The 15177-nt window shown below is 49.4% G+C and overlaps 5 protein-coding genes across 5 annotated transcripts; 2 read left to right on the forward strand and 3 right to left on the reverse strand.

Moving 5' to 3' along the window:
* Positions 1 to 800: 800 nt before the first annotated feature.
* Positions 801 to 1632, reverse strand: FSST1_005531 (uncharacterized protein; the record flags this gene model as incomplete). The annotated part of the gene is made up of 3 exons (XM_083231817.1): positions 801 to 1259; positions 1313 to 1476; positions 1527 to 1632. 3 exons carry the CDS (start codon positions 1630 to 1632, stop codon positions 801 to 803), a joined length of 729 nt encoding a protein of 242 aa, XP_083088961.1.
* A 2453-nt stretch (positions 1633 to 4085) lies between these two features.
* On the reverse strand, positions 4086 to 5569 carry FSST1_005532 (uncharacterized protein; the record flags this gene model as incomplete). Its single annotated transcript, XM_083231818.1, has 4 exons — positions 4086 to 4133; positions 4212 to 4412; positions 4468 to 4772; positions 4834 to 5569. The coding sequence occupies 4 exons, from the start codon at positions 5567 to 5569 to the stop codon at positions 4086 to 4088; spliced, it is 1290 nt and encodes a 429-aa protein (XP_083088962.1).
* Positions 5570 to 7289: 1720 nt separating this feature from the next.
* Positions 7290 to 8501, reverse strand: FSST1_005533 (WD40-repeat-containing domain protein; the record flags this gene model as incomplete). Its single annotated transcript, XM_083231819.1, has 4 exons — positions 7290 to 7339; positions 7389 to 8144; positions 8193 to 8319; positions 8370 to 8501. The coding sequence occupies 4 exons, from the start codon at positions 8499 to 8501 to the stop codon at positions 7290 to 7292; spliced, it is 1065 nt and encodes a 354-aa protein (XP_083088963.1).
* A 442-nt stretch (positions 8502 to 8943) lies between these two features.
* On the forward strand, positions 8944 to 9690 carry FSST1_005534 (TRAPP complex core subunit BET3; the record flags this gene model as incomplete). Its single annotated transcript, XM_083231820.1, has 3 exons — positions 8944 to 8978; positions 9107 to 9329; positions 9379 to 9690. The coding sequence occupies 3 exons, from the start codon at positions 8944 to 8946 to the stop codon at positions 9688 to 9690; spliced, it is 570 nt and encodes a 189-aa protein (XP_083088964.1).
* Positions 9691 to 12347: 2657 nt separating this feature from the next.
* Positions 12348 to 15106, forward strand: FSST1_005535 (uncharacterized protein; the record flags this gene model as incomplete). The annotated part of the gene is made up of 5 exons (XM_083231821.1): positions 12348 to 12836; positions 13006 to 13172; positions 13230 to 14559; positions 14610 to 14894; positions 14948 to 15106. 5 exons carry the CDS (start codon positions 12348 to 12350, stop codon positions 15104 to 15106), a joined length of 2430 nt encoding a protein of 809 aa, XP_083088965.1.
* Between the last annotated feature and the right edge of the window lie 71 nt (positions 15107 to 15177).

The following is a 15177-nucleotide window of genomic DNA, read 5'->3' on the forward strand; positions in this document are numbered from 1 at the left end:
CGCACGCGTCCACTGGTCTTTTGTGCTCCCGGGCGGCAACACAAGCTCTCCCGAGGCTTGATCTCACCCGCAACAATACGGGGACTTCTTCACTGATCAAAGCCTGAGTCTCTGCGCTTTTCTTTTCCAAGCTCAACAACCCAACACATCGCCTCGTGGGGTATATCCTTCGCAGTGTGCCGTAGAATTTTCGAAAGTCGTTAAGAGCTACGTGACAGCGTCTGTCGTTCAAATCGTAGTAGTAGTCCTTGGGTGAATGATCCAAAGTTGTGTCTGGGGAAAGGTGCCAGATACGGAGAAACCGTCTAGTGACCCCCTAGTAACCAAGGATCCATGCAAACAAGTCTAGGTGAATGTTGGAAAAAGGAAATTCGTTGGTAGATGTCTTTTTCTGCCAAGAGCCGGTGTTTCCCATACGAACAGGCGTGCGTCGTCGTAGCAGTGCTGCCATGATAATGCATGTTCCCATAGAGTCCGGCTGTTGTCCAGGTAAAAGATAAGAAAGAGGTTCAAAGATGAATTTAGACGGACCGAAGATGCCGTGCAAAGCCGAGGCCAGTCAAACGACGCTGGCAATTGCATGCTTCGGATCAAACAAACAAGAACCAGAACAAAGAAACGATACGAGGGTAAGGATGATGAGTATGTTCGCGTGTCGGCATCAAAAAAAGAAGAACGATTAAGAAACAAAGTCGGAGGCCATCCCAGACCAAAGCCTCAAGAACCATCAGTTCCGAGGGGCCGCTGTTGGGTCGACTGCAACTAAGGCATATCCCCAACAGCCAACTTCAGTGTGTTGTCTAAGCCACGGGAGCAATAGAAGCAACCGGGGGGGCAGGAACACTGCCGATGTCGACCTCGGCAGGAATCTCACCAACGTTGCCAACGTTGCCAACGTTACCAACGTTACCAACGGCACCAACAGCACCAACACCGGGGGCGTTCTTCTGGGGGCAGTCACGAGAGATGTGGCCGGCTTCACCGCACTGGTAGCAGGTCTTTCCAGCAGTGTTGAGAGGGCCACCGTTGGGAGCGGTGCAGTCTCGGGAGATGTGGCCGAGCTTGCCACAGGCGTAGCATTTCATAGCCTGAGCCTGGCAATCACGAGCAAAGTGGTTAGGACCACCGCACTTGTAGCAAGTAGCAGGACGAGGGCCACCAGCGAAGCCACCTCGGCCGTAGCCACCGGGGAAACCGCCACGGCCCATGGGAGCGCCGCGGCCCATGGGGCCAGGACCGACAGGGTTGGGGCAAGCGCGCTAATATACAAAGTCAGTTATATATCAGAGTAACAAGCAGAAGTTGCACATACAGCAAGGTGACCGGGCTGGCCACAGTTGTAGCATCGACCGCTGGTACCGGTGCCGCTGAGGCGGAGAGTAGGGCAGTCAGCCTGGACGTGGCCGAGGCCCTGGCAGTGGTAGCACTGCTTAGCTTCGGTGGTTCGGGGAAGAGGGCATCCGTTGGACTCGTGGCCTTGTAGAAGTTAGATGCTGATGTCTTTCTTAAATTGAAGTTGAACGTACCGGGCTGCTTGCAGTTGTAGCAGAGACGCTCAGCAGAAGAGCAGACCTCAGCGTAGTGGCCAACATTGCCACACTTGTAGCAAGCACGTCGAGAGAGAGAAGACATTGTGAAGGTAGAGTCTAAATAAACCTAATTAGCAACAAAGCTTGCACTGGAACATTGCATGCGATTTGAAGTTGCCATTGCTGCTGTTGTCGTCCTGCTAGATTGGAACCGATCACGGCGTTTGGCGCAATACTCCAACAACTCCGTAGTATAGTTTAATAAGCTGTTGAGCTCAGGGGGACAATATCATATCGATTGATCATGCATGTTTCGTCCATGTCAGATTGATGGGACAATACCCCAGAACTGTTGGAGAGGCATCTCAAGCTCGAGATATAACCGCCAAACGCCAATAGTTCTAGAAGGGTGTCCTAATCGGATCATATAGCCGGTCGCCAAAGGAAAGTAAATCGTGTATATGTCCATTGCTATGGACGATCATCATATCCGGGCGCTGATATTTCCGGATCGCGAAACCCCGCACTTGAGCTCTTGCCGAGGGGCAACAACAAGGCCAAAGCCCTCGTAGAGATGGCGATATCCAGTATTCTTGTTCAGACTGAGCCGTTATGGACCGGAGGTTGCGCCGGGATGTCGGGTCGTACACGGAAGCCAAATACGGAAACCGGTTGGAAACGTTTTGAAGGTTGGTTGAGTATCAATGCGGGATTTCTTGGATCGGCGACAATGATAGCGACAACTAACATATAGAGCGCAACAACAAGTCGATCGATATAAATGATATTTTCGAAATAATCGAGTGCGAGGGGCTCAAAGTCGAGACCAATAATTCCAGGCGTTGTTGTCGGTTGCGCAATGAAATGGAGGGGCAGCACAGAGCAGCACAGCACAGCACAAATCGCAATGCAAGCAATTAAAAAACATCAACAAACGTACGTACCTTTGTGGCTCGGGAGGGGGAGCTTGATGGGTAGGTAGGACACAAAAAGTAAAAAATACTGCCTAATAGGTGTATTTATAATAAGATGCAGACAAAAAGCACTTTCAACACCAAGAAATTATTCAGAGTTGTTTGGTCTTTGTTCCAAAGATGGGACTGGAAGTGATTTTTTTTGTAATTAAAAAATTTTCACAATGAGGGGAGCACACACAGAAGGAGCGAATGACACACTACCTGCCTTTTCTTTTCCATACGACTGGGCGACACGACACAACACGACACAAGCGGGAGGAACTAGGGAACCCAAGGGAACCTACCTCCAGGCTCTACAGTACTAACTTACCACCAACGACAGACTGGAATGGTTGGATTTGTGGATTGGATTGTGGGGAGGGGCGACCCAATTCGATACAGTAGCGTACTCTCCAAAGTAAAGTAAAACCCCCGAACTGATGAGTGGGAGGGCAGGAGGGGGAGGGGAAATAGTATGGGTCGCTCTTTATTAATTGCCTCGGCGGATGAATACACTTGGATGTTGTCATAGGTAATGATCTGGTTCAGGTAGACAGTACTAAGTTATAACTTATAAGTGATCAATGGCTGTCAAAGAGCAGTTATACAATCAGATATGAAAAACTTGAGGACTGATGAACATTACTCTTTCAGTTCATCTTAACTCAGTCCATATACATCTTCAAGTTCCTTCCTATTCCTATTCTTTCTCATTTTCAAGTACAATGACACTAGAGAATAAGAGGAAAGAAGCCGATCATGTTGGTTCCGTCTACCCAAATGGTCCAATCAATAGTTGTCCAATGTCATTCTTTTCAACTCTTCTCCTAACACCTGTAAGATCAGTGATCATTGAATGAAAGGAAGCTTAGTCCAAGTAAGCTTTTTAGCCAGGAAAGAGGGTTTCCCGTTTACCGTTCCTGCCAATAATGCACGTCAAATGTCAGCGCCATGCTTCGAGTAACTGACCATAGGTACCTATAGCAGAGTGACTCGATACAGAAACACCTTCAACATAAATTCTCAACTAGCCGGTGTCTACTATTGAAGCACCGTTCAACTCCTTACATTTAGAGTAGTCAAATTTCCCAACCCCAAATGTAAGCGGCAGGGGCCAGAGCTGAGTGATATAAGACCCTGTCAAATTCGACGCTTGGAGATGGTTCTCCCGAAAGTTACCAGAATCAAATAACTAGTCTTGGCTCTGCCCTACTTGGGAAAGCGAAATAGGTTGGTCCTGGCCATGGTCAAACATTCACCTGCTGAGTACTGGAGTCGTCACCAAGTACTATGCCCAGTGGGTAGCAGAAAAGTTAGCCTCCTGAGTCTTAGGGTATAAAAATAAGTAGTCTAAGGACTATAGCCTAAGGAGCATAAAGTGACCTGCTAATTTTGTCTCTTATGCTTCCAGCGGCTAACTTTTCTGGTACCCTGATGTATGCTTAGATGGAAACAAGTCCGTGATATTGCTTTTTTCTATCTGCATCTCTTAACGCTGTAAGATTCCCCTCCCAACTTGTGTTTCAGAACAGCAACAATACTACCTATGTAAAGGACGCTAATATGTGGTTGCAATGCCGTGGATACTCGTACGCTCAAATCAACAATGCCCTTCATCGGGCTCTGGGGTGTTCAAATGCTTCTTGCTCTGTGTAGCTAATAGTGTACGGGTATGAATCCTGAGACGCTCTTAACCACCTCCTTACTCAGTCGGCACCCGACTCACCCTGCCCATTTCTGACGGATGAGTGGGAAGAGGGACGTCAGTGGTCGGCGCTGTAGATCGAGGTTGTGCCTCAACTACATACGATATACCATCCTCGGACGCATATGAAGGTGGCCGGGGGCCAGCTCGTGTATTGGGTCTCATCTGAGAAATATCCACATTCTCATTACGTTGCCAGAACAAACGATTTGGATCAACTCGCTGCAAGCTGTTAGGTTGTGACCGCAGATCGTTACTTGTGACTTTTAGAACTCACCACTGTCTCACGCCAACGGCCGTAAGCAGGAGGCATTACTTTTGCCGCTTCACTGTCCCCGCCAACGGCCTCCTCGTCTTGTGCAAGAACAACGGGAATAGGAACTGGGGGTACTGCATATCGTGGGCCACGGTATCGAGGAGGTCGATTAGCCCGCAGAGCAGCCTCTCGGTTGCCTTTTATTATTAGGAGGCAGAGCCTGATAAGTCCGTGGAAGAAGAAAGCTGCTGCAAATAGGATGACGAGGATGAGCATGATATTCATCTCGCGAGTATTAACCTTGCTGGTTATTGACAAACAGAGGTCTATGCTGGTATGTTAGTGTCACATTCGGATATCAGTCTCATAATTGGGGCTGTGACTTACAGACAGTAACGAGTATAATCAAGAACAAACCCGAGGTCATACACCTCAAGATCTGCGCTCGCATACGTCTTGACCTCACCCATGGTATACAACCCAAAAAGTACTTTGGGTGTTGCTCACGACTTCTACGTGATCTATGACCATCGTGCCCTCCCTCACGGTGATCCCTCCTCCTTCTTTGCCTGTCAATGGGTCCACCAAGAAGTTCAGAGAGATGCGCTTCTAAAGGGGAAGACGAAGAGCTTTGTTGACGACGTTGGCGTCGGGATTGTTGCGATTCTGAAGAGGGTGTAGCGACAGGTTCCGGTCTCGTAGGCGGCAAAGACTCAGCGATAGGTAGTAATGGTGAGGGAGAGGCTGTCGCATTGCGAATATCGTCAGTTTGCGATGGATTGCTGTTACGGCCCCATTTTCGCAAAAAGTTTGGTACCGCAAATCGTCGACTACTGTTGAGTCGGTTCGAATTGGAGTCTTGGGATTTGACGCTTTCGATTTCGGGAAGCTGAGGTTGTCCAGTCATTGAAGCAGGTTCTCCGCGACCCAATAACCTTGACAAAGGTGCAATTCTTGGACGAGACTCTGGCATGTTGGGTTGTTGGTGTCCGGCTTCGATATCGATATCGGCGTTGGCATCGGCATTGGCAATGCCTTGATTCGGATTCCCATCTCGCTCCATCCGTGATCGTTGTATAAGATCAGCACGAAGCCTCTCCATGTCGGTACGATCCAAAGTCATCTTTTTCTCAGCGGGGACCGAGGCAAGTATATACGGTGCGATGGGTACCGTTATGTACGACTCAGGTAAAGCGACTAAGATGGCGCTATCGTGAATTTTCGACAAGGTAGCGGAAGTGTACAAACATACGATTTACACGGTTGTTATGATGAAGACGAGTTTTGTTGTACCATCACGGGCATTATTAGTAGAGAGAAACAACAAACACGCAGAAGAAAAGAGAGCAGAATTAAAAAAAAGAAAGGTTCAAGAAACCTGTCTTGAACGTGAAATTGCGACTGCACGCACACAACAAGGGACGACGAAGACGGACAAGAAGAAACGATGAGTGACAAGAAAACCAATAAAAAAGAGGAGACAAGAGTCGATAAATCACAGCCAAACGCAGCCTGTTCAGCTTCGCTATGATCTAATTATCTAGCTAGTGGGCTCTCGAATGGGCAGATGCCCCGGTTAGACGTTTGTTATTCATACACACGCAAGGATCCCTTTTCTTGACCCCCTTGATTGACACAACCGGCCCATGTCATGACAACCTAGCTCAGCTTCTAGCCCAGGTCTAGATAGGTCACTTGCAGTAGAAAACGGGTCCTCCGAAGGGACAAACCGTGTGTCAGGGATCTCACGATCCTCGTGTTCAAGGGTGTTGGCTGTAAGCTTATCAACACTTGGACAGACGTAAACAAATTCTCCCTAGGGACTGATGGTGAAATCATACCAACCAAATACTAGTTAAATTCGTCTGTGTCGCTGTTTGCGGAAGAAGCATTCGTTCAATTGGTCTCAAGCGCATCTGCTAAAAAATTATCGCGCAACACAGACGGCTGATCAAGCTGAATGGATTGGCCGTTCCTTGCGGTAAAAACGTGGATTGTGGAGATCTACAAATTACCTGCCTAGTCCGAGCACCTTATCCAGGGGTAAAACATAAACCAGGCCAACTGCAGCAAAGAACTAGCCTTGATGCGGCTGTCTTTCTGACTCCTGTCACTGTTGACAAAGCTTGGCCGTCTCGGGTTGGCTTGAAAGCTCATCACGACCAACCAGGTCTGATGCAGGGAGAACAGAATATGAAACCTTTAAATTCTGGCTATTCAATTGTGTGGATGAAAAGATCATAATTATTGAATGGCTTACGATGTATAGGGTTGCAGTGAACGTTTGGCAAAGGTCCATCTTTAACTATGATTGGCAGGCATCGTGGTTATCAAGCTTAATCGTGTTTGAGTGTGGTTTGTTCTTCAAGGGCATGCCAGAGCTCCGTCTGCTAGTAGTATTTATCAACTATCTGCAGTTGTTGTTGTGGGGGATTGCTACGAAACATCTGATGCATGCCCCAGCTCGTGTCTCATATTTGATGCAAGCCAGAACGCCTCATTCACCCTCCCCATGTTTATGTTGATACTATTGTTAAAAATTGCACAGTAAATGCATGCAGCAATCCGCTTTTCTAAGCCGTCACCGCCAACGTCTCCCTCAGTTTAAATATTATTGCTCCCTGCAATAATAGTTAGAGTTGCACAACACTCCTAGACATTTTTCAGCCTTGGTTGGATCAAACGCTATCCTAGTCACTTCCTTGAGTTGCAATTACGAAGCGTCAAGGGCGTACGGAATACATCCTCACCAACTGTCTTTGTAAACGGTCGCGTGCATCTCACAGATTGCCATCACCAAGGAGCTATAGTAAATTGAAATATCGGGTCGTTGCCGACACCGCTCATTTCAGCTCGCCGAGAAGCATTTTGCGGTCTGATGATGCCGAAAGTACTGTATCTCGTTAGTTTACCGACTCGAAACGGGATTGCAAAAGACTTACGAATGGGCTCCTTTCCTGGCGAGAACTCAGCGCAGTTGACCGTGCCCTTGTGGCCAGGAAGCTTGTAGGCGAGCTTGCCTGTTTCGCTTGACCATACCATAACTGTTCCGTCACCTGATGCTGCTGCGATTCTCTTGCCCTCCGAGTCCCAGCTTGCTCCCAGAAGGTTCTTCTCAATTCCCATGTTCGCGCCGTCAAATGTTCGGATGTGTCGTTCTGTAGGTGCAAAGGGTCGGATATCCCATGTTCGTACGGTAGAGTCCATGGCATATGAGACAAGCGATTGAGAGTCTGGCGAGACTCTCAACGAAGTGATGGTATCTGAATGGCCCAGCATCGAGTAAACAACCGACTTCTTTCGCAAGTCCCACACTCGGATATCGTTGTCGATACCGCCTGTGTATATCTCGTTGCCAGCTTCTGACACAGCAACTGCGGTGATGGGGAACTCGGTCTGAATATAGTCGACGGCGTTCTTCGATCGAGGGTCCCAGATTCCAATGGTCGAGTCATCGCTGCCACTGACCAATATCTCCTCTCCTCGTCTGCTGATGCCCAATGTATTGATGACCTCCTCGTGTCCAACATATCTACGGATCCGGGTACCTGACGTCAAATCCCAACTCGCGAGGTGCATATCAGCGGATGCGCTGTATAGAATTTCTGAGTCGCGGGACCATTGCAAGTCCAAAATGGCACCTTTGTGGCCGTTCAATAAGCCGTAGTTTTCGCAATCGCCGTAGGTTCTCCAGAGCACTATCAATGTCAGTCATCATTGCGCGTAGCATGCGATCCCTTGCTTACTAATAGACCTGTCCATTCCTCCAGATGCAATCAAGTTGCCTGTGGGATCGAATTTGGCTGCAAAGATTTCGCCCGAGTGTCCTGATAGTTCCATAACAGGAGCTTGAAGCCCGCTTGTTCTCGGTGCCTTTGCAAGTTAGTCCGCTATCTCGGCACAAAGACCATTCGTAAACATACAGATTGTACCAACGCATTGCTTGACGCGTTCAAACGCGCAACTGCGCCTGTTGAAGAGTTGACATTCTGTCGCTTCACGAGTGACTGAGAAGAGCTGGGATCATCGTCGGCGGGACGCTTTTCGGCGGACATTGTGAAGTTTGAAGGCGATGAAAAGAAAAACTGAACCAATGCGACTCTATCTGTGCAAATGCGCCTGCTTGGTGCCGTTTCCCAGAGCTATTAAATGAGCTTGGAGCTTGCTGCTGCTTCACTTTTGACGATGGTGGTGGACTTCATGCAAATCAAGCTCCCAAATAATTGGTGGCCGGGCCGGAATTGTTCCTGGCGTCGGCGTTCCAACGCTCCGTCTACCGACTTCCCAGGGCGATGTTGGCGCCATTGCTTCACCTCCCTGGTTGTGGTTAGCTACCAACTATACATTGCAGCTCTGAAAGCGCATTGCAATTTTGTGCTATTTATTTTTTACAATCATTGCCTGTCATATCATTAATATCAGCTCAGTTCAAGGCCCTGTCGTCGTCCCCAAGTTTGCTGCTTGTCTCACGTCCATTCCCCTCTCACAGCCGCAACGATGGCATCTAACAAAGCGACTCGGTTGGGTGAGGAGTACGTTTATCAAGATGCCTATATATCTTAGTCGCAAACATTTTGCAAACGCTAACTTGAATTCAGGATCTGGAAGTAGGCAACAACTGCACAGTCTCAATCGAATATTCCTCTAACCAGAATAACAGAACCCGAATCGATAAGGTCAACGCGGAGCTCGTCACCTTGACGTACGGAACTATCGTCGCACAGCTCTGCAAAGATTACGAAAGCGATTATGCGGAGGTGAATAAGCAGCTCGACAAGATGGGCTACAACATCGGACTGCGGTTGATCGAAGACTACCTTGCCAAGTCCAACACCATGAAGCGATGCGCCAACTTCCGCGAGACAGCTGAGATGATTTCTCGTGTACGGACAATCACCAAGTAATAACTTATATCGACTAACAAAAGAACAGGTTGGATTCAAGATCTTCCTCAACATCACTCCTCAAGTCCTGAATTGGACAAGCGAAAATGACCAGTTCTCGCTGGTGTTTGAAGAGAACCCTCTGGCCGACTTTGTCGAGCTTCCCGACGATGGACGAGCGCAAGACCAGCTCTGGTACTCCAACATTCTATGCGGAGTGCTACGAGGTGCACTAGAGATGGTGCAGATGCAGGTTGAGGCTCACTTTGTCAGTGATGTCTTACGAGGCAACGAAAGCACAGAGATGAGGGTTTCGCTAATTCGATACCTCGACGACGAATTGCCACCTGAGGATGACTGAGAGGTTAAGAGGAGCACTTAGTTACGAACGTGACGACGATTTGGCACTCTGCCAATAGAGTCATAGATGGCCAAGTGGTAATCTATATAATAGATATTGAGGGAGATTTCCAAAAGATTACCGACGATATGTATGACGATATGTCGGTCAGAACGCTTGGTATGCAACACAAACTCAACAACAAACCCCATCTATCAGTTGTGATAGTTGGCTATGGATTATACATGGTACATGCAAATACCCTAGGAGGACAGCTGTCAGCCACGTGCTAGCCTAGAAACGCACGTTTAATAAAGATCACGCCAGGCATCGGCGATTAACATAGTAGATCGAAGAAAGGGCTGTCATTTATTTACACCGAGAATTCTACAATTAGGCATTATCATTAACAATCTATGCGCACCTAATGGTATAAAGTCAGCCCTACCACCTCTAAAAGTAATAAAGGGCTAACACGAGGTGCCGGGTAGCCAGGTAGGTTGGTAGAATTTTAAAACTTTAGTATGGATATGTCGAATCCCCCACGATAATGGAACACGAGCAATTAACAAGGTGTCAGTGGAGGTACAAGCTCAGGCTAATGAAGAAGATTCATGCCTCAGGCGATATTGAAGTAATTTCTTCATACTCTGTACCTACTTGAGGCTCCTTTTTTGTCGGGTCTCTAATATCATGCCTCAGGTCTCAAGAATGAAGGATTTCAACCATTGGACTGAAAATTACGCACCTTGTTCTGAGTTTTACGTACCCTATCGTAACGCGCCTATCCTTGGCGCGCCAGTTGTCTGGAAACTGGAAACCTCCATGTCTAGACCAGGGCGCGCGCCTTAGATCAGGGTCCAGTCCTTTTTCCTGTGGGGTGACGCGACCCGACTTCGATCATTCGGGTCCGCTAACTTTCAAACCTTGAATGAAAGCCCCTGAAGAGCATCCACTACAGTTACGGTCCAGGCCGCTGGAAGTGATGAGGTGCCCTGAGTTTACTGAGCCTCACAGGGTAGGTTAGCCCTGTGGTTATGGAAGATATGGAAATTTGCCTAGGCCTGGGCAGCCTCTCTAATCCTGGTTAGAAGCCGCTTCTTGCCGTCCATGATCCGGGCATGGATATCAAACCAGTCTCGGTAGTTTTAGCCAAGTTGAAATGTCTTTGGGCCAAATGATGGAATAACAAAAGTCTAGTATACAAAGCTGTGGTGATATGTAAAACTGAAGATCAATATCTCGACTACTAGGCTGACTTATATGTACAATTTCTATACCCATGATCGACCGCCCCGACTTCTTTTAGCTGCAAGGAGGCAACGCATCGCATTTGGTGGATCTCTCCCCCAGGTCCCAGAGAAACCCAAGCTTTGGCAGACGCCTTGTAGTTTTGTCTTTTACCGTTTTGGACAAGATCTGGCGTACTTGTAAATTGCATGCGTCTAAACGTCGAGATGCATCACTGGAAATTCAAGATAGAGAAATAATTGCAAGTTGCAGAATACATATGTGCAAAACCCGTAGAATAATTGGTTAAACATCAGGTCATGTTTATTCATAGATTCAATTGAGCTTATCAGGGTCTGGAAGGGGACAAAAGAGGAGCGAGAACAAGAAAAGTTTCCCATCCTCCCACTCAACGACTCTCAACTCCCACCGCCCAAACCGACCACGTTTTTCACCCACAACCTCCATCTTGTTTGCTGTCTTGCTCCCTTTTCACACTCACTCACACACCCCTTTACTTTGCGTTGTTTTGCTTTGCTCGGCTCAGTGCCTCTTGATTCTGCAAACTTCATCTGTCGCGTTTGACGGAGAGGCAGATTCAACAAAGACAGGCTCGTTGGAGTCCTGTTCCCATCCGTCTGACGTTTGAACCGTTTCCGTTTGCTGCCGGTACTTCTAACAGCGGGTTCCTTACATACAACTTGGAGGTACCCGTTTAACCCTGGGGCGCGTTCCGTTGGATCTCTTAGGGTACTTACTATTTGCCTGGCACCCCGACAAGATACAAGTATCCTCCCATCCCTGGTCAAATCCAACCCCAGGCAGTCTCCGTCTGTGTGCTGTCTCTCTTTTTTTTTTACGCTGAGAGCATCGAGCACTGAGCATCACCTCAGGGAAAGCCCAAGCCCAGCGCCCACTTTCCACTCGACACTCCGCCAAATCCAACCTACGCCAACCACACCATATTCATCCACCATACTTTACATCTCCAACTCATCACCGCGACATCGACTTCCGGTCGACTATCGCATCGCATAGCATCGCATAATTATAGCCCCTTTGATTTGTTCATTGCTAATTACCTGCGACACATTTCCGCCCGTTGCCGACGCTTGACACGATCTCCCAATTCCCGCTACTTGGGTTTCGCCTCTCTTTCTCCTAGTCTCGTGGTTCTCGCGATTCTCACCTCGTCCCCGCCCGACCGCGCGCCTGGCAGCTTGGACCGCGTCCACGCCTCTTTCGTTGGTGATCCCTTCGCTCGCGCCTTTTGGGTTTATTGCCCGTCACATCCACGTCGGGAGGCTATCCAGCGCAGCTCCGCCTGGTGGCACGCCCCCGTGGCTACACGAGCCCCCGACTTGCTGCCGATACGGCAGAGCCTCTAGGCCTCTCTCTGCTTTTTCTTTAGTCCTCAAGTATCAACGGTCATGAATCCAAACGTGAACATGGCCAACATGAACCCTATGGGTGGCCCTGTTGGAGGTGCCCCCATGCCTATGATGAACAACGGCGCCGTCAACCCCCAGCAAGCTGCTGCGGCTGCTGCCGCCGCGTCTCGTCAGGCAAATGATAACCAGCGCAGCATCCTCAACACTTACATTTACGAATACTTTATTCGCATGGGAATGTATCAATGCGCCCGATCCCTCCTCGAAAGCGATCAGCAGGTCAATGTCCTCAAGGATGGCGCGAACCGTCGCCGCGACGAGAACGGCAATCTCATCAACGGCGTCGGCGATGATCCCATGGATACCGATTCCAAGGACGATATCGATTCCAAACTCCCCGAAGACTTGCCTCCGCCAAAGCTTCCCATGCCTGCTTCCGACACTTCTTTCCTCTACGAGTGGTTCTCGGTATTCTGGGATATCTATTACGCGCAGCGAGCAAAGAGCGGAAACAATACCATCAACCAATATGTCCAACACACTCAGGTATGTCTTAATTTTTATATGTCTATGCCGTAATGCTGCCACCATGGGCACGATCGTTCTGTGACCGCTTCCAGTCAATGGAAGATGGTGTCAGATTGACTGCTCTTACCCCTAACATTTGGTAACCACTTTGGCTGGTGACCAATGCTGACCCTTGGTGGCAATGTAGCAGCAATCCCGGCTAAAGCAGAATCAACAGCAGGAACTTCTGCGACAAATGCGACCAGACATGACCCAGCAGCAGTATCAAATGATGCGAATGCAAAACGGCGGCATGGCTATGAACATGAAGCAGGGCAACCTTGCCCGCGCTGCCATGGCCAACAACCAAAACAAGTGAGCTTCCCATCTCTCATCTTCTTGATAAACTCTTCGCCTAACTATTTCACCCAGCCCTCAAATGATGCTACAGCAGGCCAAGCAGAACCAGATGCAGCGAGATCCTTCCGGCATGGACGGCCAAAACAGACCTTCGTCACCAGCTTCTGGGGAGAACGCTCCCTCGCCGAAGCGACAACGCATTGACGGTGCGCCTTTCAACCATAACCAGCCTGCTGGCATGATGCCCAATGGCCGCCAGATGCCTCAGCAGATGAATGCACCCAACACTGCCGCCGCGCAACAAATGCTCACTGCCAATGGTATTAACCCTAACTCGCTACACCCTCAGCAACTGGCGAACTTTGCCTCCGCTCCGCCCGCCGCTCAGCAAAAGTCGATTGCAACATACTCGCAGAACCTACAGCAACACCACGGCACTCAAATGGGTGGCAAGCAGATGCCAAATGCTGTTCCTCAGGGTCAAGGATCTCCAATGATGGCACAGGGCCCCGATGGAACTGCTCTTAATGCATTCTACAACCCAGGTGAAATGGGAGGCCCAGGCGGCATCCGACCGGGACCTGGCGGTCCCCAAAACGGAGGGGGAAGCAACCATGCCCTCCAAGACTATCAAATGCAGCTAATGCTTCTAGAGCAGCAGAACAAGAAGCGACTCATGATGGCCCGCCAAGAGCAGGACACTGTTGGCGGCAACGGCATGCCTCGGGAAGGCCAGCCTGGACCCGGCGGCCCCCCTGGACCAAACGGCCAGTTCCCGGATACATCGCCTCAGGCTATGCGACCAGGTGCTTCCCCCAACCCTGCCGAGCAGATGAAGCGCGGTACACCTCAGATGAACAACTCTGGTATCCCCTCACCGGTTCCTGAGGGCGGCCAATCCCGTGGCTCACCCAACCCGGCCATGAATTTCATGGGCAACAACATGGATCCCAACTTGGCGCCTCACTTCTTCAAGGGAATGGAAGGTAATATGGGCGGTCAGCAGCCTATGAACGGCATGCGACCACCGCCAAGCTCTCACCCAGGACAGCCCGGCCAGCCCTTCAACGGACAGATAACGCCGCAGATGATGGCCGCACGACAGCAACAGCAGCAGCAGCAGCAAGGTCAACTAGGACAAGGGCCACAAGGAAATCCTCAACAGTGGCAGCAAGGTCCAAACGGACAAATGGTGCCTCAGCAGATGCAGCAAAGTCCTCAAATTCAAAACACTCCCCAGCAACGATCTATGCCTCCTCCCCAAGCACCAACTGGTGCCGCAAACGGAGCCAATAGCCGGACAACAGCTTCTCCTCAACAAGCGGCCGCCGCACCGCCAACTCCCAGTCAGACCAACAAGGCCGCTCCCAAGAAGAAGGAATCCAAGGCTGCCAAGGACAAGGTAATTTCATCTCATATATTCGTCTGGGTAACAGAAACTGACAATTCCAGCGCGCTGCTGCCAACAAGAAAAATCAGAATATCAACAACGCTGGTGCAACTCCTTCTAACGACAACAACGATTCACAGGATACTCCTGCTCCTGCGACGCCTATCCAAAATGCTAATGCTGCCAACTTCAACAAGAATGCGCAGGCCAACGCCGTCCAAAACGGTCAGCAAACATCTGGTCCAGCTAACGCTCCAGCGGCTACAACCGCACCACCTCCAGCACCACCAGCTCCTCAGCACGACCCTAACCAGATGATGGGCATGGATAACAGCTTTGGCCCATTGGTACGTATAAACTAAACACTATTTGAAGTTCTTGTTGCTAACATGGATTTTAGTTTGATAGTGGCGGCATGGAATTGGCTAACCCTCTCAACTCGGGTGACGTGCTCAACGACTTTGACTTTGATTCGTTCTTGCACGACCAGGATGGTGACACCTCGGCCTTTAACTTTACGGAAGCGTTCCCAATGGGTGATGAGATTGGAGCAGACTAGCAGTTGTCTGAAAGGCTGGATTGGCATTACACACGAGCTTGGGGTCAGACTTAATCAGGCATCATTTGTCA

The sequence above is a fragment of the Fusarium sambucinum genome, chromosome I (assembly GCF_050947815.1).
Source record: "Fusarium sambucinum isolate potato_lamoka chromosome I, whole genome shotgun sequence".
NCBI lineage: Eukaryota > Fungi > Ascomycota > Sordariomycetes > Hypocreales > Nectriaceae > Fusarium > Fusarium sambucinum.